The 24,907-nt window shown below is 38.6% G+C and overlaps 2 protein-coding genes across 3 annotated transcripts in view; both read right to left on the reverse strand.

The window, feature by feature from the left end:
- The window catches only part of eif4g3a (eukaryotic translation initiation factor 4 gamma, 3a), a 66,047-nt gene extending 55,231 nt beyond the window's left edge, over positions 1-10,816 (reverse strand). Inside the window, exon 1 of the mRNA XM_067432161.1 lies at positions 10,164-10,816. Coding sequence (XP_067288262.1) covers positions 10,164-10,327 — 164 coding nt within the window. The 5' untranslated portion in view covers positions 10,328-10,816. The remainder of the gene's footprint in view (positions 1-10,163) is intronic.
- A 1,320-nt stretch (positions 10,817-12,136) lies between these two features.
- ece1 (endothelin converting enzyme 1) overlaps positions 12,137-24,907 on the reverse strand; it is a 36,151-nt gene continuing 23,380 nt past the window's right edge. For both annotated transcript variants that reach the window (XM_067431420.1, XM_067431419.1), the window contains 10 exons: positions 23,617-23,731; positions 20,320-20,430; positions 20,132-20,230; positions 19,725-19,802; positions 19,520-19,623; positions 17,315-17,425; positions 17,102-17,169; positions 16,207-16,397; positions 15,619-15,714; positions 12,137-12,760 (listed from right to left, as the gene is read on the reverse strand). In XM_067431420.1, the coding sequence (XP_067287521.1) occupies positions 12,584-12,760; positions 15,619-15,714; positions 16,207-16,397; positions 17,102-17,169; positions 17,315-17,425; positions 19,520-19,623; positions 19,725-19,802; positions 20,132-20,230; positions 20,320-20,430; positions 23,617-23,731 (1,150 nt within the window). In that variant the 3' untranslated portion in view covers positions 12,137-12,583. The remainder of the gene's footprint in view (positions 12,761-15,618; positions 15,715-16,206; positions 16,398-17,101; positions 17,170-17,314; positions 17,426-19,519; positions 19,624-19,724; positions 19,803-20,131; positions 20,231-20,319; positions 20,431-23,616; positions 23,732-24,907) is intronic.

The following is a 24,907-nucleotide window of genomic DNA, read 5'->3' on the forward strand; positions in this document are numbered from 1 at the left end:
GAGAGAGAGAGAGAGAGAGAGAGAGAGAGAAAGAAAGAAAAGCAGGTGAAGGAAAAGATTAAAATGAATGAATGAAGTAAAGGAAGAAACAGTAAAGGAAAAAACAGCAAAGAAAGGAAAGCAATGAGTGAATGAATGATAAAGTAAAAGGGGAGAAGGAAGTAAGCATTTTTTTGAAAGAACTAAAGAGGATAAAAGAAGGACATGAAAGAACGAAAAGGTGAGGGAATGAAGGATCAAGGTAAAATAAAGGGAAAAAGTAGAAAAAAAAACGAAAAGTAGTAAAAAGATCGGAAAGAAAGATTCAAGAAGGAAGGAAGGGAGGTAGGAAGGAAGGAAGATAAACCAGAAGTAGAATGTCTACGTGGCAGGCAGAGGGTCTACAGCTGAGAGAGAGAGAGAGAGAGAGAGAGAGAGAGAGAGAGAGAGAGAGAGAGAGAGAGAGAGAGAGAGAGAGAGAGAGAGAGAGAGAGAGAGAGAGAGAGAGAGAGAGATAATATAGGTAATAGATGTATTACTCTTTAAGGAATACAGTCACTGGCCGTATATAAAATTCATGAAGTGAAATGCAGCCCATGTACACTGTACTGCAGCAAGACTTTGACTGTAGAGTGACTCACAGGTAAAGTGTTATTGAAATGCTTAATATAGAAAGCCAACTATAAGCAAAAAAACTAGTAGTTCGATCCTCCCCACTGTACTTTTGTGGTTCTATCAAAATATTGCTGTTTATTTGATTATCCTATAACAATTGGCTCAAGCAAAGGAGTTTGGGACAGGATTATCTGCGTGTTTGACCAGTGGTATATGTGTTTATATTGATTATTTCAGTTCTGTTTGGTAATATCTGGTAGTACAGAAACAGCACAAACAGCCATCTCAGAAAAACGCTGTTAAAAGTGGATCAGACTGAGCACAACAATAAACTTGTAGCCATTCAGCAGTAGGGGGCATGTCCATTCATGATGGGGGAGGAGAGAGAAAGAAAAAGAGGGAGATTTGAAGACAGAGAACAAGTCACAGGAATAGCCCTGGGAAAAAGAAGGGTTATGAGCAGGCAAATATTTTCAACATCTGCAGTCTCAATATATGAACACATGAACTTCATCTCCAGAACTGCTTTGAGTAACTTCACAAGCTTTTAACTGTTTCATTTAAGAAAGAAAAAAATACCAAATACACACTGAAACTTAACTAAAAGATCTTCACGACAAACCATCAACATAAAAGCTTGGTTCAACTTCCAAGAAATTATGACAAAAAGTGTTAATGTACTTAAAGTGTTAATTATTTATATATTAGTCAAACGATTAATCGCATCAAAAATAAAGGTTTGTGTTTGCATCATTTGTGTGTGTACTGTGTATAATTATTTATATTTAAATACACACACATGCATGTATATTTGACACCCTAAACAGTAAGAAAGTTTAGTTTTAAATGTACAGTTCTGTTGTGCAGCTTCTTATTTGACTAAATGCTGTTTTGTTGTGAATTTATTATATTTTCATTTGATTACATTTTAAATGCTTAAATTGTTAAAATGAATATTAAATCATAAAACATAGAATTACTAAAAAAATTAATGGAAAACAAAATTTAGGGAAAAATAAATTGGATTTCATGGGCCCTAAATTAAAAGGAGGATACTCTGAGGAGTTTAATTGTAAACAAACGAGTTTACATTCCTTTCATTTTCAAGGTCAAAGAAATACGTGTAAAGCATTTCCATCCCCATTAATGGTAAATGAATATTGTTGTATCATTGTAGTATGACAAGGGAAAAAATATTGTGGCCAACCCTATCACAGAGCAGGCCATAGCTTCCTAGAAAATAGCTTACTTGTAGTTATCTCTAATTCAATGAAAGAAAATTGCTCACTTCACCTTCAAGAATGAAAGTTCCTTATCCCTACTGCTGTAGCATTTTCCTGATAAGCATTTATGGCTGATTGTACAGTTTGCGAAGGAGATGAAAATGTAGGAAAGCGGGTGACAAAATGTGTTGGAACTAAGAATGGGGTTGCGGCAGGCGGTGTGTGTGAGACTCTCTTTGACCTAGGCGATTGTTGGCAGGCGGTGGGAAGCCTCACACTCTGAATGCTAAGCAGCGCTGCCATTGTCTGAGGGGTGCAGCGCCAGTCGCATATGTTACCCGTCGCTCTGGCAACCACTCCCTCCAACACCCCAACCCCCCTAAACATTACACACAATCTCTCAACGCAGCATCATCACCAAAAGCAGCCGTCCCGCAAGCAGGAATCCCGTCAACTGGACTATTTTCTGTCTTAGATGAAGCAATACAGTGACTTCTGAGCCCAGGAGGGGATCGTAATTGCGATTTATGCAATCATGAACACTCTACAACTGGAAGAAAGACCCTGATATGCATCAAGTGAAGTAATCATCGCTATCCGACATAAGTGTAACCATGTGTGAACACAATAGTTCAATTCTACAGCCACATGCTTTTGCTGAGGCTTGTGGTCAATGTCGATCACTGCTGATTCTGAACAGATAGGGCTGAAATAATACGATTTCCAATAACAAAGCAATAGCAAAATATTTTGTGTATTATAAACCCTTTTTCATAGAGAACTAAAGTCTGAAACTGATTGGTAAGATCTCAATGAGGGAGGTCACAAAGCTGAGCTCGGTAGGTGATGGTCGTAGCATTACATGCCAATGAAAAATGAGAAGTCTGAAAAAAAAAAAAAAAAAGTCTGTATTTTTGCAGTAAAATATCCAAAAACCACTAGGCCAGTGTTATATATTTTGTACAGTTGAGTTCTTACAATATCCCAAATGTTTCCAACTATTTGTAAATTGTGAGAAAATTGCTATTTTAACCAAGGACACGGGACGTCTGAGGGAGCCACCTGTCAATTGCATCATATCTGTGTTACCCACAGTTTTATTTGGCAGAAGCGCTTTATTTTTAGCAGTGTGCAACAAGTGTCACAGCAGTCGTTGAGCGAACACACAGAGTAACGTCATAACATAATTTTAAACACGCTTAAATGTATCTGATATGATAAACACAGCTGTGCTGCCACATACTCATGACCAGAAAAGCGGAAATGCGCCAGCGACTGTGTCCCGTCATAATAAAAGTCCCGTTGCTAGTGGGCTGTGTGTTACGCAACAATCACAACAGCGGCCTTGCTCAACTCCCTCAACATTCGCTCCTGCTCTGCTTCATACTACAGTAACGTTAATGACCGCATTCATGAACATGATTTCTGAGTCCAATCCCAATTCTTTTTGTTTTGAATAGGCAACTAGAGGCAACTATTTTGCTATTTTGAGGCAACTGAAATGGACTGCTCCATTGACCAACAAAGTATTGAGTTGAAAGTATGACAGAGTATTTCAGTAACAACTACACAAGTTTCGGTACATTTTTTTTCCAGAGTGTGGCCCTGTATGACATCATAAAGGGCGCAATTCTCGGATGAGCATGTGCGCACATCACCATAGCGAGAGCAAGAATGCATCCATCAACGAGCTTCGTTCAGGTTATGGGAGCCGTCGGCAGCGCTGTCATTTTGTTTTTAGACTGTAAAATCAACAATGCAACTAAAGACGTGTGTTTTTGGTTATGAGGGAAAGACAACCTTGTTCAACTTCCCAAATAATCCAGTGTTAATGGGGGTGGGGGGGGGGGTGGTGGTATTGCATCCTTCATGTCTCCGAAAAGTCTTTAGTTTTATTATATTTATAAAAGAAATATAGGCTGTACCGAGTCTTTCCGGAAAAAAACGAGCGTTTTTTTCACACTCGCGTCCGGTGTGCAATACCTGAGACGCTGTTCGCCGCGCCGCCGAGCTCCGCGTCCGGTGTGCGACCCCCTTTATGGACTATTGTATGCAACTAAACCTTAGCAGTAGCAAAACGGTTTTGCACGTCAGACTAGTGTAACGTTATACATAGAAAAGCAATGGAGTAAACGTTAACGCATTTGAATGACGAAGCACGCGATCGTGTCATTTACTGATGTTTACACCCGCGACGATAGCCAATAGCAGAGACATTTGAAGCAGTTTTACTCACCGGCTGCTTCCAAAGCAGGACCGAACCTTTATCGCTGGGACCGCTCCGTCAAAAACACACTTCTTTGGTATGATTTGGTGAAGTCCTGTGACAGCAGTGGTGTGTAAATCCACTTTGAGACACGACTGAAACGATGTTGTGAAGCTTCCTGTCATTTCTGCGTTCAAATCGGTTCAAATGCAGCGCTGCCTTCCCGGAATGCTGTGCTGAAGCGTTGAAGTCGCTCGACGTCACCCATAGGAATAAAGTGGAGCGCGGCGTGGACTATAACGACAGAAGTGTTCACGGACAACTGGATCTGCACCTGAGAGCAGTGTTTATGGGCGTGCATTTCCTCTCTCGCTCTAGTCGCGCGCGCACCCTACCGGGAGAAGAGCCCGTATGGCCCATACAAGGACCTTCTGCTCTGTTAACGTCAAGTCGAGCCATACTCGGAAAAAACTCTCCGAAACTTGTGAGAAACCGGAAGGAGTATTTTTGACACAGGAATACTCCATCAAACGTCCAACATTAGTTTTTGAAACTTTGTCTATGTTTAGGATGGGAATCCAAGTCTTTAACAGTGTAAAAAGCTCAGTATGCATGAAACAGCATTTCACCCCCCTTTAAGGAAACAGTGGCTGCAGTTTGTTTTCTGGAGCAACAACAGAGTTCTGCAAGCGTGTTTGTTTGTTCCGAGTTTGTTCACGAGTCGAAACCGCGGTCAGTGAGTGAAAACCGCATCAAATGTTGTTTTGTTGGTAATCAGCACGCAGGTGCATATAATGTAAACAACACGACCGTATAATGAATCGTAAGTTATCCAGGGATAATGCTATGATGTATTGTGTATAGGTGTGTGTGTACTCGTGACTTTTTAGCCCCACCCACTGCACGTCTCCACAAGTTCAGCTTTTTCAGAAAGAATCAGTACAGCGTATCTGTCATTAATAAATATGATAAAACTGAAGACTCTTCAGCGATATGAAGGATGCAATACTCTATAGGTACTAGGGATGGGTACCGAAACCCGGTATTAAACGGGCCCCGGGGCTGAATTTTGAAAGACCGTTGTATCGATAAGCTCGGACGTTATCGGTTCTGCTGTCGGTACTTTTGAAAATACACGTGACGAGAGAGAGAGAGAGAGAGAGAGAGAGAGCTCCGCAAACGACAGCCGAGGACAGAACCAAACATTCAAACATAGCCTGGTTACACTTTAGATCTGTGATAGTCTGCTTTTATTTTAGATTTTGTCTTCCAAAGATTATAATTATAATATTTATGTCTAACCCAACTTGATTCCCTTTGCAGCAGTAGCCTACGCTGTCATTTCTCCATAAAACTAAAACGTAATGACAGAATCAGCACGATCAGTGATTGTTGTAAAATACAATCTAGCTACGGTTGGTAAATTGTGGGACGCGTTTAATAATAAAAACAGCGATTAAATGCACAAAAATGTGCGCAAGAGATTGTTCCCAAGTCGACGCGCGCGCTCTGAAACAGCCGCAACGAGACGAGCAAATTACACTTTCGGTTTCACACTCGCGTCTAAACGATCACATGTACACAAACATCTATGTCAAAATGACCGGCTTGGAGAGTCTCTTAAACACAACACAGTTTGTGTCTAAAATGGACGTAGTTATTATGGATATAGTCAGGAGAAAATATAGTCCATCTGCCTATTATCAGTCGCCACTCTGCACGTCTGTCTTAAAGAGGCAGCAGTGTAAATAAACATGCTGACGAATTACTGCGAATTAAACAACCAAATGTTCACAGCTCTTGTTCAGAGAAAATCACTCACAGCTCTTGCATGAATAACTTCAGCTTTAATAAGCATTAATTTGGCTATTTATGATGAACAGTGTTATTTTACATTTGATTAGTAGAATTCTTCCTGAAATGAAAGCACTGCATGTGTAGGCTGTGTATTTTTGTTAATTGTGTGTGTGTGTGTGTGTGTGTGTGTGTGTGTGTGTGTGTGTGTGTGTGTGTGTGTGTATGTATGTATGTATGTATGTATGTATGTATGTATATATATATATATAATCTGAAAAAGTACCGATAAGAATACCGTTAAAGTACCGGACCGATAAGCAGTATCGGTAAGAGTAGTAATACCGTTAAAACCTTAACGATACCCATCCCTAATAGGTACTTAGATTAACATGAGATTTTCAGAAACTGTGTGTGTTATGTACCTTTTAAAATAGGGCCCTTAGTATGAATATGTTAGACTTGCTGTTATCTAGAAGTTATTGTGCTCCAAAAATATGACAAAATTCGCATTTAGAAGATATAGGGTCCGTCTCAATCAGATACCTAGTTCAGTAGTCAGGGCACTAATCAGGGCACCAGTCAATGGGCTGATTCCCTGATCAGTGCCCTGACTACTGAGCTAGGTATCTGATTGAGACACACCCATAAGCATTCAAAACTTAGTTTCTCACTTCTGCCAATATGGATCAGTGATTTTGAGGACATCACCCTGCACTTCAGCTTCTCGTCAGATGTTGTCAGATGTGCATTTCAAGGCACTTCATTGGGCCTTTAAAACTGCCCACACAAAGTTCACACTGCAGGCAAAAGTGGCCCAAATCAGATTTTTGGGGGGGTCAAGTGACCAGGTCAGACTTCTTCCGAGGTAGTGTGAACACTCAAATCTAGCCCAGATCTAATTTTTTCAAATCAGGTTTAGACCACATACACATGTGGGCCTGAATCAGACCCAGATCTGATTTTTTCCAATGTATATCCAAAATGAATATAATAATAATAATAATAATAATAATACATTTTATTTATAATGCGCTTTTCTAGAACCCAAAGCGCTATAACGTTCGTTAGAGGGCAAACGTAGAGCAACGAGGAAGTGCCTCATCAATATTTAGTCCGACGAGCATGTTTCGAAAATGCTACAAAAAACGCACAAAAAGTATACCTGGTTCTTCTCATCAAAGGACCTGTGTTTTCCCATTTGACGGTACAGACGACAGAACTGCCATCTCTTTTGCATAAGAGACGGCCGACTCTCTTCTGCATACAACAGAGGAAATCCTGCTGCGGTTTTGAACATTTTATAAGCTCTTCATGAGTTTTCAGCTGGTAAAAATAATGCCAAATGTACACGCATAAAAAATTATCGCGTTTAATCCAGCACACAGCATTGTTTTGAATGTTCGGTAAGCAAGCTCCTACGTCATATAAGACGACCAATCAGGTTATGAGCTTCTCCCTATGCCTTTGGTTCAGTAACTTTAGGTTCGCTGTTAGAAATGCCAGTGTGAACCAAATTAACCAAACTACAAGTGTGAACGCACCCTAAAAGATTTTTTCAGATCTTATCAGATTTTTCAAAATGTGAGAGATGATGATGAAAAGTAACCCAGACAGCACACCACACTCTAACAGATTCCATTCACAAACAACCAGAGTACCGACTGTGAAGATGGGAAATATTGTGCAGTTAAACGTGACTTTAGAGTAAACAAACATTGCGGATGACGGGCTAGGAAAAAAATGGCGATAATAGTGTTTGAACTGCTTTTTCTGAAAAAAGAAAAAGGTTTTGGATGAAGTCGTGTTATGCTTTTGTCCTCCGTCCGCTCGCTTTCTGATTTGGTTTCATTCCATGTGCACGTTTGTCCACAGGGTTCCCCCACACAACAGGATTTCTGAACGTAAATATCCAAAATGTTACAGATTTAAGATCTTCCAAGCAGTCAACCACCGTTAAAACACTTCATCACCAATCAGATTAAATAATCTGTACGATTATCAAAACAATCGTGATTTAGGACTGTCAGAAGGGAAGAATTGGGCCCAAAATCGGCCACGTTATCTTGTAGTGTGTGGATGTGTTTAGTCTTCTAAAGACAATAAGCCAAGATCATTCCCTTTTCATCTCTCAAGTAAGATATTGTAAAAAGATATATACACCGCCTGTTTTTAAAGCATTGTAGCCAATCACATATGTTGTTGAGTGTGGGAAAATAATGGCCAATCAGAGGTGTTTGACTTTACTGACTTAAGTACAAAGACATTTGCATGGTCAATTAGAAACAGTTCTACTTCATTCAATAACTAGACTGGACCCTACTGCAAGTCTTTACAAATAAATGTTTTAGGACGCATGAATGAGAGCCAAAAGAGTCGCTATCCCAAATGAAGCCAAATCAGAGCATGCGGAAGGCTGATGACATCCTGGCCATTTATAACACATGCACATGCACGGTTGGAAAATTAAACAGAAATTGTATCTAGACTAGAGTGAGGTATAGTGTGCACTATTTCCTTATTGAATGATATGTGAGGGAAATAAGATAAGATGTGATCTGTGCTTTGAATGAAAGTAAATCGGCGGAAAATGATTATCTGAAGAAGTCTGAGGAATATCAAGTAGTTTCACTCCACTATGGTGCATTCACACTGGTGACGGCGATAACGCTTCTCATTTAATTTAAATGGCCGGTGTAATGCGTTACTGAACTGAATTGTGGGTTCCGTTGAGTCGCGTCACTGACGTTGCTTACGGCAGACACGCCCTCCGTCAAGCATCTATGATAGTATTTGGCATATGCATTTAATAAAGATATTATGCAACAATTCAATCAAAAAAGAAAATGCTGTCATTTACTCAACCCTATGTCGCTCCAAACTTGTATTTCTTAGTTGGTTTGGATGGATTCATTTACCGCTACCTTTAGAATGAAACTTGTGGGTACCGTTCACTTTCATTGTATGGACAAAACTAGTTCTTCAAAATATCTTTTGTGCTCCACCTAGTAAATAAAGTCAGGTTTGGAATGACATGAGAGTGAGTTTTTGGAACTAACCGGTTTTCAAATGATTTGTGTAATTCTCTTAGGTGACACTAGTTGAACAAAAATGACACACTTTAGCTTTAAATCTTCCTCAGCAAATCGTGGCTAAGACTTGCAGAACAACAGAAATTCTCAAAGAGCTCAAGAGGGTGACCCAGATTTGCAGTACGCCTATTGCTCAATTACTTAACTCGACTCTGTCTAAACAGCCTTTTCTTGACTGATTACTCCACATCACATCAATTCAGCCAGAGATTCCTATAATACATTTAGCCTGACCCACACTAGCGTACTTGACTTTCATGTGACGTGATTTACTTTCAATATCAGACTAGAATGACGTACTCATATTCTTTGATGTTTTCTGTTTAGTTGTGGAAGGGGAAATGTCTCGGCGTCTAGGTGATACTTTTTTTTTTTTTACAAATATAAGTAAACATAAAGAGGCCCAGAGAAATCATTATGCAACATTTAATGTACGAATGTCAAAGAATTAGGCTAGATAATAAGATTGGCATATGCAAACAAATAACACTAGGACTTTTCTCAAAACTGACATTTTTACTGAGCCAATATGTAACATTAAATAATTTTAACCAGCTCATTCAAAAGTACATATATTAAGTCAATTCTCTTAAGTTCACAAGTTGTGTGTCTGGCAGATGGATAACAAAAGTGAAAACAAATCACATAGACTTACACTTAAGAGATCACACTAATCATATTTTTTTAGAAAATAATATTTTCTAAACTTTTCAAACCAGAGCTTGTTTGGCTCAGGCCAAAAAGCAGCCAGTCACAACACATCAACTTCCTAGTCCCACCCTAGCAACCAACAACAACACCCTAGCAACCATACAGCCATTCTGGTCTCGTTTGACTTAACGTTAGGCCTTTGCGAGAAGAAAAAAAACATTTAAATACAAAAGTAGAAAATGCAGCAGGTAAATATTACCAAATTCTGAATTTTCTGAAACGGTTATGGACACAAAGCTTGGATTGTGAAGTTCAACGAACAAAGCAAGTGCCAAGAGGACCGACAAACAACAACAGATACCATGCATGTAACGTTAAATCCCTTCGATGTAATCGATACACACCCCGATTACCCTGGCAACGGCTGCTAAATTATATTAATATGAAGTAATACAATCTTATATTAGTAATTTCGTCGACATAACCGCTTACACATGAATGTAAACAAACAAGTCAGGTGATGTGATTACAAAGCGAAATTCGCACTCGTTTGCCCATTAATCTGCGTGGGACACAAGGGGCTTTGTTGTTAGTGAAGGATACTGGGTAGGCGGCACGGCTGACGGCGGAGGAGCGCTCTGGACTCCCGGTGGTAACGACACGGAGGTCAGCGCTGCGCGGAGCTGCGTTGGCGGTGCCGGTCCGGTAACATGTCCACTAACAGAGACAGCGGCCGGCTTAGAAACCACTTTCGGTGGCAAACTCATTGCAGAAATTTAAACCAAAACAAAAAAATACGCAGCTGAAAACGGTCGCACGTTCCAACAATATCTGGCCGTCTCTTCTCTCTACGAAGGCCGGGACGTGTGTATATCCTTATGCCATGGATTTCATTCAAATCTGGCTGTTAGTAACAAAAATGTCATTTTATCTTTGAAATCGGGGGTTGTAGCTGCTCTACGCATGGGGACGATAGGGGGGTTGTTTCCCCCTCCAGCCACCCTGGATCTCCCCGGTTGAAATGTTCTTCGCCTCCTCAGATGGCCGTCTCCGGGTTTCTTTTTTCCGCTTTGCGTTGTAACATCACATTAACGAGTCGCATTATAGGAATTTCTCATAAAGATGGGAGACTTCGCTCAACATGGCGTTGTTGCGGCTGCTTCCAGCAGTCCGGCTGGAAGGACGGTTCGTTAAACGTCGGGTGAATTCGGAGATGCTCGGGTTCACCTTACGCCACTCCGTAGTGATCGGAAGAACGACTCATTTTCACGAATCGGTTCATTTGAACAGTCCACTTCAAAGATGCGGTTTATAAAACGATTCAGTGATTATTTTACGTCGTGACGCAATTACGTTTTCACGTCATCCCTGACAAAGTCTTTGAGATCTACAAAATATTTATTTCGCATATTTTTACCCGATTTTATCTTTGTTCTGATTTGTATTATATTACCCCAGGAAATGTTAAGTGTTTAATATTAAATATTTGCATTTGAACAATAGTGCATGTATAATCGGTATAATCCAAATGCTTAATAATGCTAACATGCTCTAAAACAGCAAATGTCTTGTTTTTAAAATGTGTTCAATTAACTAATTAATAAAATAAATAAAAAACATTTGTATCCATAATATGCATTTACATTAAACAAGATCAGACTTCAGTAAATATCTTGAATAAAATGTTGATGTAGCACTTTTTGTTTGAAAAACCACAATTCTATTATTAAAACCAATTAATTTGTTGTGTGTGTTGATAAAACTGTAAAGCAATCAAGTCATATATATATTTCAGTACACTTTATTTTTAATATTTCAGCCTTGCCACATCAATCAAATTCGGAATAGGTTCTTGGTTCATTTGGCGAGTTGTTGACTCGGGAACCGCTCGTTCGCGAATCGGACATTGCAATACGCTAATGAGTGACGTCATAAGGGCAGTCGCCACTCGCCACATGCCTGTACTGTTTCACACAATGAATGGCATCTCAGTTACATTCCAAGCCATCAATCTTCAGTGAGAGAAATGAATGGGTCATACGCAGTATATGATGACTGAATAGAAGATTGCAATTTCATCTTTATTACAAAAAAAGGGAAAAAAGAAAAAAGGTCCCGCCCAGATTGTGGTAGCAGATCTGCAAACATTACAGACTTATGATTGAAGGCTTTTAGTCAACTCAAGCGTTTATGGAACAGATACGCTTGCTGCGGTTGTTGAGTAGACTATGTATACCGGTATGTAGATGATGGGAGCTTAATAACAATATTAGCAAACATTTTGATAGGCATTTCTGTTCCATTATGTGAGAAAGTGGCGACATCTGTTGGTCATGTTTGCAAGGGGGCAGAGAGACGAACTATAAACCACAAAACTAACTAATAAATGTATACCCACTTTTATTATTTATTTTGGGTGGAGGGAGCATTTGGAATCTATGTGCAATGAAAATATTTTTTTCCCAGCAAGTCTCATATTTGCATAGTTCCAAAGGCACTTTTTTTGTATGGCGGATTGGCGGTCCAAAAACAAATCCAATAGAACAACATATATGATGTGATGGAAGAGACTTAACCATGAAGCAAAGTTATTTAATAATATTGCACAATGTGTTGCGGGTAAGAATCTGCAAACATTACAAATAAAGAAAAACACCAACAAAGCAATACAGAGAACATAAATATTTCCCATTAGAAAAATAAAAGCATTTGCTAAAAAGGCACTTATTAAAAGAGAACTTAATTGCAAAAGTGGCAATTCCTTCTCTCATTACATTTAACGACGAACGTCCAGTGTTTTGAATGTTTGTATAAGAATAAACTCCATTAGACTTCCATGGAGTCATTATTTACATCTTCTCCTCATTAAGAGGCAAATAATTGCTGGAAAGCATGTAGTCCACTATAAGTCCACCAGCTTTCTGGCAGTCTAGATTAGGCAACCTGAGATGGACATTTGGTATTTTGAGAGCGATAACAGCGGTCGCTTCAGCACCTCGCCTCAGCTCCAGGATCAGTCCCTGTCACCACAACTCACACTTCTGCTTGGGGTTCATGGGCGAGTCTGCCTTGCAGCCAAAGTGCTGAGAGAACTCATGGGAATTGGAGACTGTGCCAATGACCCGGAAACGTGACGGACTGTGGGGGTCAGTGATAACGCCCTCGTGAGAGCTTTCGGGTGTCCGAACTGAGCACCACACCTACAAAAAGGAAACAAAGGTTTTTTTTAGACCATAATAGGGCATTAACAGATTATTACATTTTAAAGAAAATTAGTCATGATGCTACGGTGTTGTGGGCATTTAGTTTTACATTTTTATTCCTGTTTTAGTTTAAATTTCATTAGTTTTTACTCCAATGTTAGTTTTTTTTTTTTTTTTTTTTTTTCAGTTTTAGTATTTTAGGGCTGAAAAGTTATTGTGTTAATTCGAAATGTTATTTAATGCTGTTTAATTTTTCATTGCAGTCTAGTTATTGCTATCTACAGTTGCATTTTTAAAGATTTGAAGTATTATATAATATACAATATATCTCAACCTAGGTAACACTTCACTATTCACTATAAGCTTCCATTTGTTTACAATAGTTAACTACATGAACTAGTAGACAATAATATATATATATATATATATATATATATATATATATATATATATATATATATATATATATATATATATATATATATTAGGGCTGTCACTTTTTATTCGATATTCAAAAATGCATTCGAACATGATGTGAAATATCCGTAAGCGAACTATAAATAAACTATCCAGTTTTTAAAGTGCTATGTAGCGCAATTTTTTTACAGTCTATAGGTGCATTTAATCAGTTTAAAAGTCCAATCCGAATGAAAATGCTCCATATAAACACCTCGGAATAAAAATGCCCAAACCGAATGAAATTGTAATTGGTTTGAGGGGTGGTATAAACCTTTTCATGAACCGATCAAACGAAAAATGTAACTATGTAAACGACCTGACCTGATTACTTTTCAGTGTGCGTCCTTATATGACGTGATACTCACCAGACTATAATGTTGACAAGAGGGAAAAGTAAATTTTTCTGAGGGTTAAACTTTTTATTTCGTAAGAAGTTATGAAGATAATGTTGGAATAATGACACAGACAGAGCCTGGCTCTCCAGGCGTTTGTCCCAGGCACTTTTTACTGCGCCTGACAGAAGAATTATTATTATTTTTTTGAGATGATTATTACACTTTACAACAAATAAATAGCTTTTATAAAATTGTTTAAGTCTTGGTGGTCGTTGAGAGTTGCAATGGCATCTGTGAACACATTCCGGCTTCTGGTGAGGACAACGTGAGAGCAGCACTCGATCCAGATCAAAGTGATAGATTAGTGTTTCTAGCAAACAATATAAAGAAATTAATTCGGCTAGGCTATAGGCCGTACTTCTGCTGCTGTTTAAGTTGTCTCATAGATATTCAAATACATTGCTTGATATTTGATATCCGTTTGAATTTGATTTATATATATATATATATATATATATATATATATATAAAGTAAAATAATTAAAAATGGGGGGTAAATCACATTATGAAATAAATGCTTTTCTCTAAATCACATTGGCCACAATTATTGATACACCTAGAATTTTAAATGTGTAAAATATCTCTGAAGTATATCTACATTAATATTTAAATTTATTAGCACACCAGGGTGACAAGGAACATGAAATTGTCCAGCTATGATGTCTTGTTTCACAGGTGTATAAATATAAGGAGGCATAAAAGCCTAATTCCCTTAATCATTTATCACAATGAGTGAAACCAAAGAATATAGTTCTGATGTACAGCAAAAGATTGTTGAGCTTTACAAAATAGTAAGCGGCTGTAGGAAAATAGCTAAAGCATTGAAAATCTCCATTTCCACCATCAGGGCAATAATAAAGAAGCCCAATTTAACTAAAGATGTTACAAATTTGCCTGAAAGAGGATGTGTGTGTATATTTTCCTAATGCACGGTGAGGAGGAACGTTTGAGGGCACAAAGACTCTCCAAGGATCACAGATGGACAATCGCATAGATTAGTTGAGTCTTGGGGTCAGAAAGCCTAAAAAAATAAAATAATAATAATAATAATAATAATCAAACAATCCCTACATCACCACATGTTGTTTGGGAGGGAGTCAAGAAAAATCCTCCTCGCTCATCCATGAACAAACTCCAGTATATTCAGTTGTCAGACACGACTGGAAAGTCAAAAGGGACCTTGTTCTGTGGTCAGATGAAACTATTAAATAGCTTTTTGGCAGCAAATCTACCAGATGGGTTTAGTGCAAACAGGGATAAAAAAGTACCCCATGCACATGGCTAAAAATACCACTGGATCGTTAATGTTGTGGGCCTAGTTTTTTGCTGGAGGTCCTGGACATCTTTTTCAGATACATGGTATCATGGATTCTAGCAAATACCAAAAAATAAAAAAATCTAAATCTGATGGATTCTGCAAGAAATCTTATAATGGGCCGTGGTTGGATCTCCCATTAGGAAAACAAACATCAAAATCAACACACAAATGTGTCTCTGAGCACAAAATGAAGCTTCTGCCATGACCGTCCCAGATGTGTGGCTGAACTGAAGAGAAGCACCAACATGGATCTGGGAATGTGAAGGATCTGTAGATATTCAGTATGGAGGAATGGTCTCTGATCTCTATTCAGGTGTTCTCCAAACTCATCAGGCATTATAGAAGAAGACTAGAGCTGTTATCTTGGGAAGAGGTTGCAAAAACTAATAAAAGGGTACCAACAATTGTGGCCAACGTGTTTTGGAGAAAAGCATTTATTTCATAATGTGATTTACCCCCCATTTTCAATTATTTTACTTTAATGAAAGGTTAGATTTTTGTGATTTTTTTAATAAAAGATCAAAAGGATAAACAATGCAGATTTATTTTTTACAGCCATAGTTGATCATATTTACCAGGGGTACCAACAATTCTGACCATGACTATGTATGTATGTATGTATATCTTTAAAACAAGTGTAATATCACAGATAACAGAAAGCAAACATTTTTTTAGGTACAAACCTGAGCAAATCCCACAAAGAACAGCTGATGATTGGTCATTCCAAGGGCAGGCAGGGTGGCCTCCTCACCATTCTTCTCGATCCAGTTTACATAAGCCTGCAAAGCAAGTGTGATAACATTAGTCCTCAAATAATTCTGCATTCTACACTGCATGGCGAGATCACAAATAAACAGTGCCCGCATGTCAACGGTTATTTTCCTCTCCATCAGAGAGGTTAATGCAGGGTCTCCTCCGGCCATATGCTTTGCGCATCTGCTCTGTAACCTATGCCTTTTCAGCCAACGGAAAGAATCCGAGCGGCTGGAGGTAGAGCGGTCCATTCCGAGCCACCTGTTGCACTGCGAGGCTTTTCAGCTAGACAGGATCACAACAGCCCCAAAGCTATCAAAGCCGCCAACGAGAGACATATAGAGACCGTAATGCCTTTCGTATCAGATTCTCATACGTCATTTGCCGTAGCTGTTGTCATGTTATGGAACGTAACCATTGGCGTCTCATCTCTTTATAACTCTCTAATGAACGAGACAAATTTGTTAATTGAATTAAATCGATTTAAATTCTAGTTCCACAACAGGATCTTCACAAACCTTATAAGCTGCCCTCAGGCCTCCGTTGTCAGCAATATTTTCTCCCAAAGTGTGTTTCCCGTTCAGAGGTTCTTTATTTATACTATAGTTGCTGTACTGCTCCACCATGCACTGGGTCTGGATTTTAAAAGCTTCCACTGAAGAATTTTGCCACCATGAACGCAAATTCCCATCCTTGTCGTACTCTCTTCCTGTAGGATGTTAAAACACACACATATTGATCAAAGGTTACATACACATTACAACAATACAGTTCAGTAATAAAAGCTGACATTAGTTTTTATTAACAATTTGACATAATTACAAATCATACAAGATAATATAATATAAAACAATAAAATAAAACAAAATTACTATTTTAAATTATTAATATAAATAACATTAAAATTATATTATGCTATATTATATTAACTTTATGAATGAAGAAAGGGATTGTAACAGTGATAATAAAACAGGTTTGGACGGACAGATAGACAGACAAATTAACATTGATTTCTAATGCTATATATGACCTTAGAAGCACTTTGCCACCACAATGTTTTGTATTTTTGTTCACATTTTTAGAATTGATAACATTCAAAATCAAAAGACGAACATTGTTTTTACATTACTTGTATTATTAATTACTAATAATACTTGCTAGACTGATATTATAAAAACTGAGTGATAGAGAGACACATTATTTGATTGTGTAATGTTAATTTAATTAATAATTTAATACTCATTTAATGATGTGTGATGTTTTCACTATTACCATAGCAAACGCATAGGTATGGTTTTTTAACTCTGCAATAATGAATCGGTGGAGCACTTGACTCTTTACAGCAATTGACTGAATCTTACATACTGGAGATCTAACCATCTGAAACAATATAGAGTAATAGTAATCAATTACCTTGATCATCAAAGGCATGGGTGAGCTCATGCCCCATAACCACTCCTATACCACCAAAATTCATTGCCCTTGAAAACAATAGATACACAATAACATGAGGTAAGTGATATAGCATCCAACTACAAGACTGCGTAGCTGCAAACTGCCTCTTTCTAAAAACCCAGGCAAGAAGTTAAATGAGCAGGTGAGGTTTTGTTAGTGGGAGACTCTTACTTAGGCCAAGCATGGTTATAAAAGGGAGTCTGCAGAATGCCTGCTGGAAGTACCATCTCATTCTTTGTGGGGTTGTAGTAGGCATTAACTGTTGGTGGAGTCATACTCCATCTGTACACAAAGAAAAAAGCAAGAAAGAAAAACATTGACTTGACTGTTCACTGGCGTACAAATACACTGACATTGGGGTAGTTTTAATATTAACTTACCCTCATGTTCCAAACCTGTATGCATTTGGAAAAATCTCAGTGTTGTTATCGTTAACTTAACCTAAAACTAAAAACTATTAAGAAGTTGGTTTCGGTAATTAAAATAAAATAGATTAGATTCATTAGATAAATCATTATATGAATTATTTATATATATATACACACACACACACAGGTCTTTCTCAAACAATTAGCATATTGTGATAGAGTTCATTATTTTCCATAATGTAATGATAAAAATTAAACTTTCATATATTTTAGATTCATTGCACACCAACTGAAATATTTCAGGTCTTTTATTGTTTTAATACTGATGATTTTGGCATACAGCTCATGAAAACCTAAAAATGTTTGCATATTTCATCCGACCAATAAAATAAAAGTGTTTTTAATACAAAAAAGTCAACCTTCAAATAATTATGTTCAGTTATGCACTCATTACTTGGTCGGGAATCCTTTTGTGTCAATGCGGCGTGGCATGGAGGCAATCAGCCTGTGGCACTGCTGAGGTGTTATGGAGGCCCAGGATGCTTCAATAGTGGCCTTAAGCTCATCCAGAGTGTTGGGTCTTGCGTCTCTCAACTTTCTCTTCACAATATTCCACAGATTCTCTATGGGGTTCAGGTCAGGACAGTTGGCAGGCCAATTGAGCAGAGTAATACCATGGTCAGTAAACCATTTACCAGTGGTTTTGGCACTGTGAGCAGGTGCCAGGTCGTGCTGAAAAACCAAATCTTCATCTCCATAAAGCTTTTCAGCAGATGGAAGCATGAAGTGCTCCAAAATCTCCTGATAGCTAGCTGCATTGACCCTGCCCTTAATAAAACACAGTGGACCAACACCAGCAGCTGACATGGAACCCCAGACCATCACTGACTGTGGGTACTTGACACTGGACTTCAGGCATTTTGGCATTTCCTTCTCCCCAGTCTTCCTCCGGACTCTGGTACTTTGATTTCCGAATGACATGCAAAATTTGCTTTCATCTGAAAAAAGTACTTTGGACCACTGAGCAACAGTCCAGTGCTGCTTCTCTGTAGTCCAAAGTGGCTTGACCTGGGGAATGCGGCACCTGTAGCCCATTTCCTGCACACGCCTGTGCACGGTGGCTCTGGATGTTTCTACTTCAGACTCAGTCCACTGCTTCCGCGGGTCCCCCTATGTCTAGAATCGGTCCTTCTCCACAATCTTCCTCAGGGTCTGGTCACCTCTTCTCATTGTGCAGTGTTTTTTGCCACACTTTTTCCATCCCACAGACTTCCCACTGAGGTGCCTTGATACAGCACGCAGGGAACAGCCTATTCGTTCAGAAATTTCTTTCTGTGTCTTACCCTCTCGCTTGAGGGTGTCAATGATGGCCTTATGGACAGCAGTCAGGTCGGCAGTCTTACCCATGATAGCGGTTTTGAGTAATGAACCAGGCTGGGAGTTTTAAAAGCCTCAGGAATCTTTTGTAGGTGTTTAGAGTTAATCAGTTGATTCAGATGATTAGGTTAATAGCTCGTTTAGAGAACCTTTTCATGATATGCTAATTTTTTGAGATGGGAATTTTGGGTTTTCATGAGCTGTATGCCAAAATCATTAGTATTAAAACAATAAAAGACCTGAAATATTTCAGTTGGAGTCCAATGAATCTAAACTATATGAAAGTTTAATTTTTATCATTACATTATGGAAAATAATGAACTTTATCACAATTTTTTGAGAAGGACCTGTTTTTATTTATTTATTTATATATATATATATATATATATATATAAACTAAAACTAAAATTAAAATTAAACTGAAAATATAAAACTAAAAGCCAATTCAAAACATTTATAAGTACAATAAAAGTATATAAATAATACTAAAATAACACTGGTAAAAGATGGCAATTTTCATTTTGGGGTGAACTATCCATTTGACATTTACATTTAATAATTTAGCAGACACTTTTATCCAAAGTCAATATCCCTTTAAGAGTCTGTGTACGTGCATTGAACTGATACTCACTGATCTCTGTTGGGGGTTTTTCTCAGCTGGTCAGCTGTCACTCGTGCAGAGAAATTGTAATAATTCATGACGTTTTGAAAGTAAAGCTCTGAAACAACATCAAACTGATATACAGTTTGAAAGGTAGAGACATCTGTTCAGGCACTCTACTACATTAAAAATATTTTCGAGGCACCAAACCCAAATAATCAAAATGTATACATACGTCATTAAACACTTTGTCCAGTTCTTTGGGGTTCATAATAAATTTCGGATAACCAACCATGTTATATATTGCATCTGCCTAGACAAGGAAAAGGAAATAATAAAGATTATAAGTGGCATTATAAGAGTGCAGTTTAGATTTCAACACTAGGTGGCATTACAGAACATCAACAAGCATAAAAACCAGTATGTAGTTTTGTTGCAATATGTATAGTTCCCAATAATTTTTGTATGATTTATTGGTCAAAAGAGTACCAAGTCTCCCTGATATTCTGTTAGCTATATTCAACATTTCAAATAGTGGGTTTTTATTTTTTGGTCTATGGGCCGATTTGAATGTCCACAATGTCCGCCCTGCGGACAAAAGCGGTGGGAAACATCATGTGGGATTGTGCTGTCGGTTCTCACCTTTTCTTTTGCAGCTTTTTTTGTCTCGGGATCCATCCAGCCGACAGTCTTCAGGCTGTCTTCAAAGGCCCATTTGATCTCAGACACCATATCTTCAACCTGACAAACACATCATGAGAGAATATAGTTTATAGGCCTGAAGGAAAAAAAAAACAGGGATGCCATGCAAAACATCACAAGATGCTTACAAAAGCCTTGCTGTCTTCGGAAAAAGTAGCTTTGACAAAGAGCGCCCCGAGAGCAAAGCCCAGGGCGCTGTCCGTGTCGCTGACGCAAAGTTTCCAGCGTGGCGTGCAGCTCTGGAAAACACAAAGGTGCTAAATTAACAACTAGCATCCTCGTTTGCACCTTAATCTTCTCAATGTGACATCTCACAAACAATCTACAGTACATCCAGAACTTTTGCAGCTACACAAAGTCTTGTTTCCATGTGCACATCATGTGATTTAGTGTTTGAGGAAATTATCACGAATAATTTGTTCAAGAAATCTTCGACTAACAAATGTACATGTAACAACACTCACTGCTCTTTTAGGCTTACAACAGTTTGTCACTGGGGCAGTACCCTTAAATATCTTATTTGGTCTGGCAATTTAAAGTTGAACATTGGTCTGGGGAGTATGCTCTATATTTTCTACTGCACAAGAGGCGTGATCAACTGGCATTATTCAAATAACTCTGTATGCCATTGGATAGTCCTTTGACCAATCTGACCACAAGAGGTGTGATCAATGGGCAACTGCCCACTGTTTCTCTGTCATCGTGTTAAACCTGACAATAGTGGGCCAGGTGGATAAGCCAGTCTGTGATTGGTTCCCGCAAAAGTGTAATAGAAGCAGTGGAAATTAATGTAGCGGTTTCCAGACTGAGTTGCCAAGCAAAATCAAATCGCAGGCTGGGTTTACCCAGTCAATATCTTGGTACCTTAAAGTAGCAATACGTACACCCAAAAATTTAAATTACCCCATGATTTAATCACCCTCCAGCCATCCTAGGTGTAAATTACATTCATCTTTCAGACAAATACAATCAGAGTTATATTAAAAAAATGTCCTGGCTAATCCAAGCTTTAAAAAGTGCATCCGTCCATTATAAAAGTAATCCATATGGATCTCGGGTTAATAAAGGCCCAATCATTTTTGATGACATTACTTGTCAGACTGTACGAACATGGTCGTCGCTGTAAGCCATGCCACACTGTAAGATCTCAGTTGTCATTAATGTCAGACTGTACGATAGTCGAGGCACGCTAAAAACGGACGCACACTAGAAAACTCGTCTGGAGTTTATCATCAATGAATGACGCGCTCGGTGACAGTGAGCTGCATTACACACGGGACTGAAATGGTGACAAAAGAAATCTCTAGCTCTCATTTTGGTCATAGTTTGTCTTGAAAAACTGAGATATTTGAAGGTTGTCGTAGGAGAAGTCACACTGCAGGATTGTGCGGCAAATATTCTGAGACTGCTAGAGTTTCATGTGAGGTAAAATTTGATCGCAGCGGTTATTAATCGGTTGACTAACGATCAAACTAACGATCAAAGACGTCAGATTTTAGCCTAGGATCAGAGGAATCTTTTAGGATTTGCATAATTTGTCTCAGACGGCCAAATCGTGGGCAAAATTGCACAGTGTGCACCCGGCTTAAGATGGCATGAGGTTGAGTAAATCATGGTGTAATTTTCATTTTTGGGTGAACTGTCATTTCTGCTATGAACCTTTAAGGGCTAAAACATATACAAATATGTCCTTTAAGGGTACTGCCCCACTTACAAGATGTTGTAACCCTAAAGGTAAAATAAAAAATAAAAATTCTGACAGTGATTGTAAACAGAATGTTTTTTTCCCACTTCATCGGTGAAACAAGATTTTATTGTTCTCTTGAAGATTCCTTGTATGTGACGCCCAGATGTGGGCAGAAACAGGACATGTCCTGTCACATATTCAACTTCCCATCTCTTGTTTAGAGACGGAGGCTCTAGAGATAACAGCTAATAGCTCACAATGAAAAAATACGAGGTTAAAATGGAGTTTTAGTTTTGAAAGGAAATGAGACATTAAGTGAGCATTTCTGTGGAAACAGTAATGCACGATTTTCAGGATTCTTGAATGAATATATACTTCAAAAGTACATAATTTAAAAGAACAAAATGCAATGAAATATGCAATGAAAGTGAATGGTGACCAGGGGTTGTCAAGCTTGATTCATTCTCAGCAGATGCAAAGATTATCAGTGAATAATGGCTTATTTTCGATATTTTAAGCTGTCATGTGATTTTAAAAGTCTTGGAATCCAGCACAGACATTACATGGATTCTTTTAACAATGCTTTTTGTCATTTTTGGGCTTTGACAGGATATATGTCACATTTCACTTTTCTTGTATGACAATGACTGAAAGCAGAGTCGCCATTTATGTTCCTCAGAATAATGTTTTACACGTTTGGAATGACACGAGGTTCAGTAAATGATGACAGTAGGTAAATTTTTTGCCTGAACTATCACTTTATTGCAATTATTAAAGCTATACTGGCTCTAAAATACTGAGCCTTGCTCAAGGTGACCGTCCTTATGGACGCTCTCTTTAACTCTTATCACAACCCATCACACATACACACATCGCCCAAGGCTCAGTCTTTCATTTGTTATTTCAGCCTGACCCCAGAGGAAAGTGAGGTCAGGGCAACAGGATCTGCTCCTGATAAGAGTCTGAATAAGCAGGCTCCCCGCAGAACAACACACGCCTCTCCATACACGCCAACTTTGATACCAGTTACTCTAAGAGAAGCTGAAAAGACGGAGAGCAGAAGAGAGAGGACGAGGCCAAACTGATCACATTTCCCTCTTTTTGCCTTTCATGCTGACTGAGCATACTGACTAGTTTAATATTTTGGGTAATTTTGTTTTTTTAATATAAAATGATTTTTGCATCAAATGATTCTTGCAAGATGAATCAATGTATGGGAATCAGTTTGGGATTCTGTCAAATCCTTTTTAATTGAACATCAGAAAGAATCTGGCAGAGGGTACACTTATCAAAGAATAATAGCTCAAATTTAGATCTTTTCCTCAGATTTTACTTTACAAAGCTGTCAGAAAATTTCAGAAGACTTCAAAAAGTTGTATGGGCTGCTTTTATGACAATTTTATGGGGCTTTTTCTAACTTAGCAGTATAAAAACATGCATAAACATGTCCAGAAGGTCAAATGATTCTAGAGTGAAATGAGGCGGAGTAAATGACAAAATTTGGGATGAACTATTTATTTTAACTGATGCAAAACTTGAACGAATAGTTCAACATAAAAATTAATAATATCCTTTAGAACTCAACTGTAAGAAAATTAAATAATGTTGATAGATAGGGAAACAGAAAAAGAGAAGTACATGTGAAAAACATGGCTTTGTTATTTGATGGACCATAGACTCTTTCAGTGACAGCAGTGCCTTGGGCTGACAGACGGAAGCTTTGATCTTCGTTTCTCACCTTCTTGGTGCCATACATGACTTCAAGGAAGCGCTGCTCCGCATCTTGAAACTTCTGGTCCAAGATGGACACCATTTTCCGCACCACTTTCATGATCATGTAGTTATTCAAGACACTGGGGAGACACATTAACTTTGACCTTAGTTAACAGACAATTTCACAAAAGAGAATGTGATTTTTCTACAGATCTGTTACATAAACCCCTTTTCTACCAACACGGTTCTGGTGCCGAGAAATGCTGCAGCCATCTTGTAGAGCAATTGAATTATAGCATTGCACTTTATATATAAATATCAAGAGCAATATATTGCAATGCTATTCGTTTGCTAAACTACACAGCGGAAGTATTTCTTCGCACAGAGATAATTTTTTGCATGAGACCATGGGCCCTATTTGAACAATCTGAGCGGTCTGAAGCACATGGCGCAGGTGCACTTAGGGCATGTCCGAATCCACTTTTGCTAGTTTAATGATGGAAAAAATGGTCGGCGTGTCAGGAGAGTTGTCCAAAAGGGTTGTACCTAGTCTCTTAAAGGGGGGGTGAATTGCTGTTTCATGCATACTGAGCTTTTTACACCTTTAAAGACTTGGATTCCCATCCTAAACATAGACAAAGTTTCAAAAACTAATGTTGGATGTTTGATGGAGTACTTCTGTGTTAAAAATACTCCTTCCGGTTTCTCACAAGTTTCGGCGAGTTTTTTTCGAGTATGGGTCTACTTGACGTTAAATAGATCGGAAGGTCCTTGTATGGGCCGTACGGGCTCTTCTCCCGGTAGGGTGCGCGCGCGTAACTAGAGGGAGAGAGAGGAAATGCACGGCGTAAACAGTCTCTCAGGTGCAGATCCAGTCGTCAGTGAACACTTATGACGCGCCGCGCTCCACTTTATTCCTATGGGTGACATCAAGCGACTTCAACGCTTCAGCACAGCATTCCGGGAAGGCAGCGCTGCATTTGAACCGATTTGAACGCAGAAATGACGGGAAGCTTCAAGGCATCGCTTCAGTCGCGTCGCAAAGTGGATTCCACGGTCACTGCTGTCACAGGACTTCACCAAATCATACCAAAGAACTGTGTTTTTGACAGAGCGGTCCCAGCGATAAAGGTTCGGTCCTTGGAAGCAGCCGGTGAGTAAATCAACATCAAATGTCTCTGCTATTGGCTACCGTCGCATGAGTAAACATCAGTAAACGGTACGATCGCGTGCTTCGTCATTCAAATGCGCTAACGGTTACTCCATTGTTGTTCTGTTACACTGACTCTGACGTGCAAAACCGTTTTGCTTGCTAC

This window comes from Pseudorasbora parva, chromosome 22, assembly GCF_024679245.1.
Source record: "Pseudorasbora parva isolate DD20220531a chromosome 22, ASM2467924v1, whole genome shotgun sequence".
NCBI classification, from domain to species: Eukaryota; Metazoa; Chordata; class Actinopteri; order Cypriniformes; family Gobionidae; genus Pseudorasbora; species Pseudorasbora parva.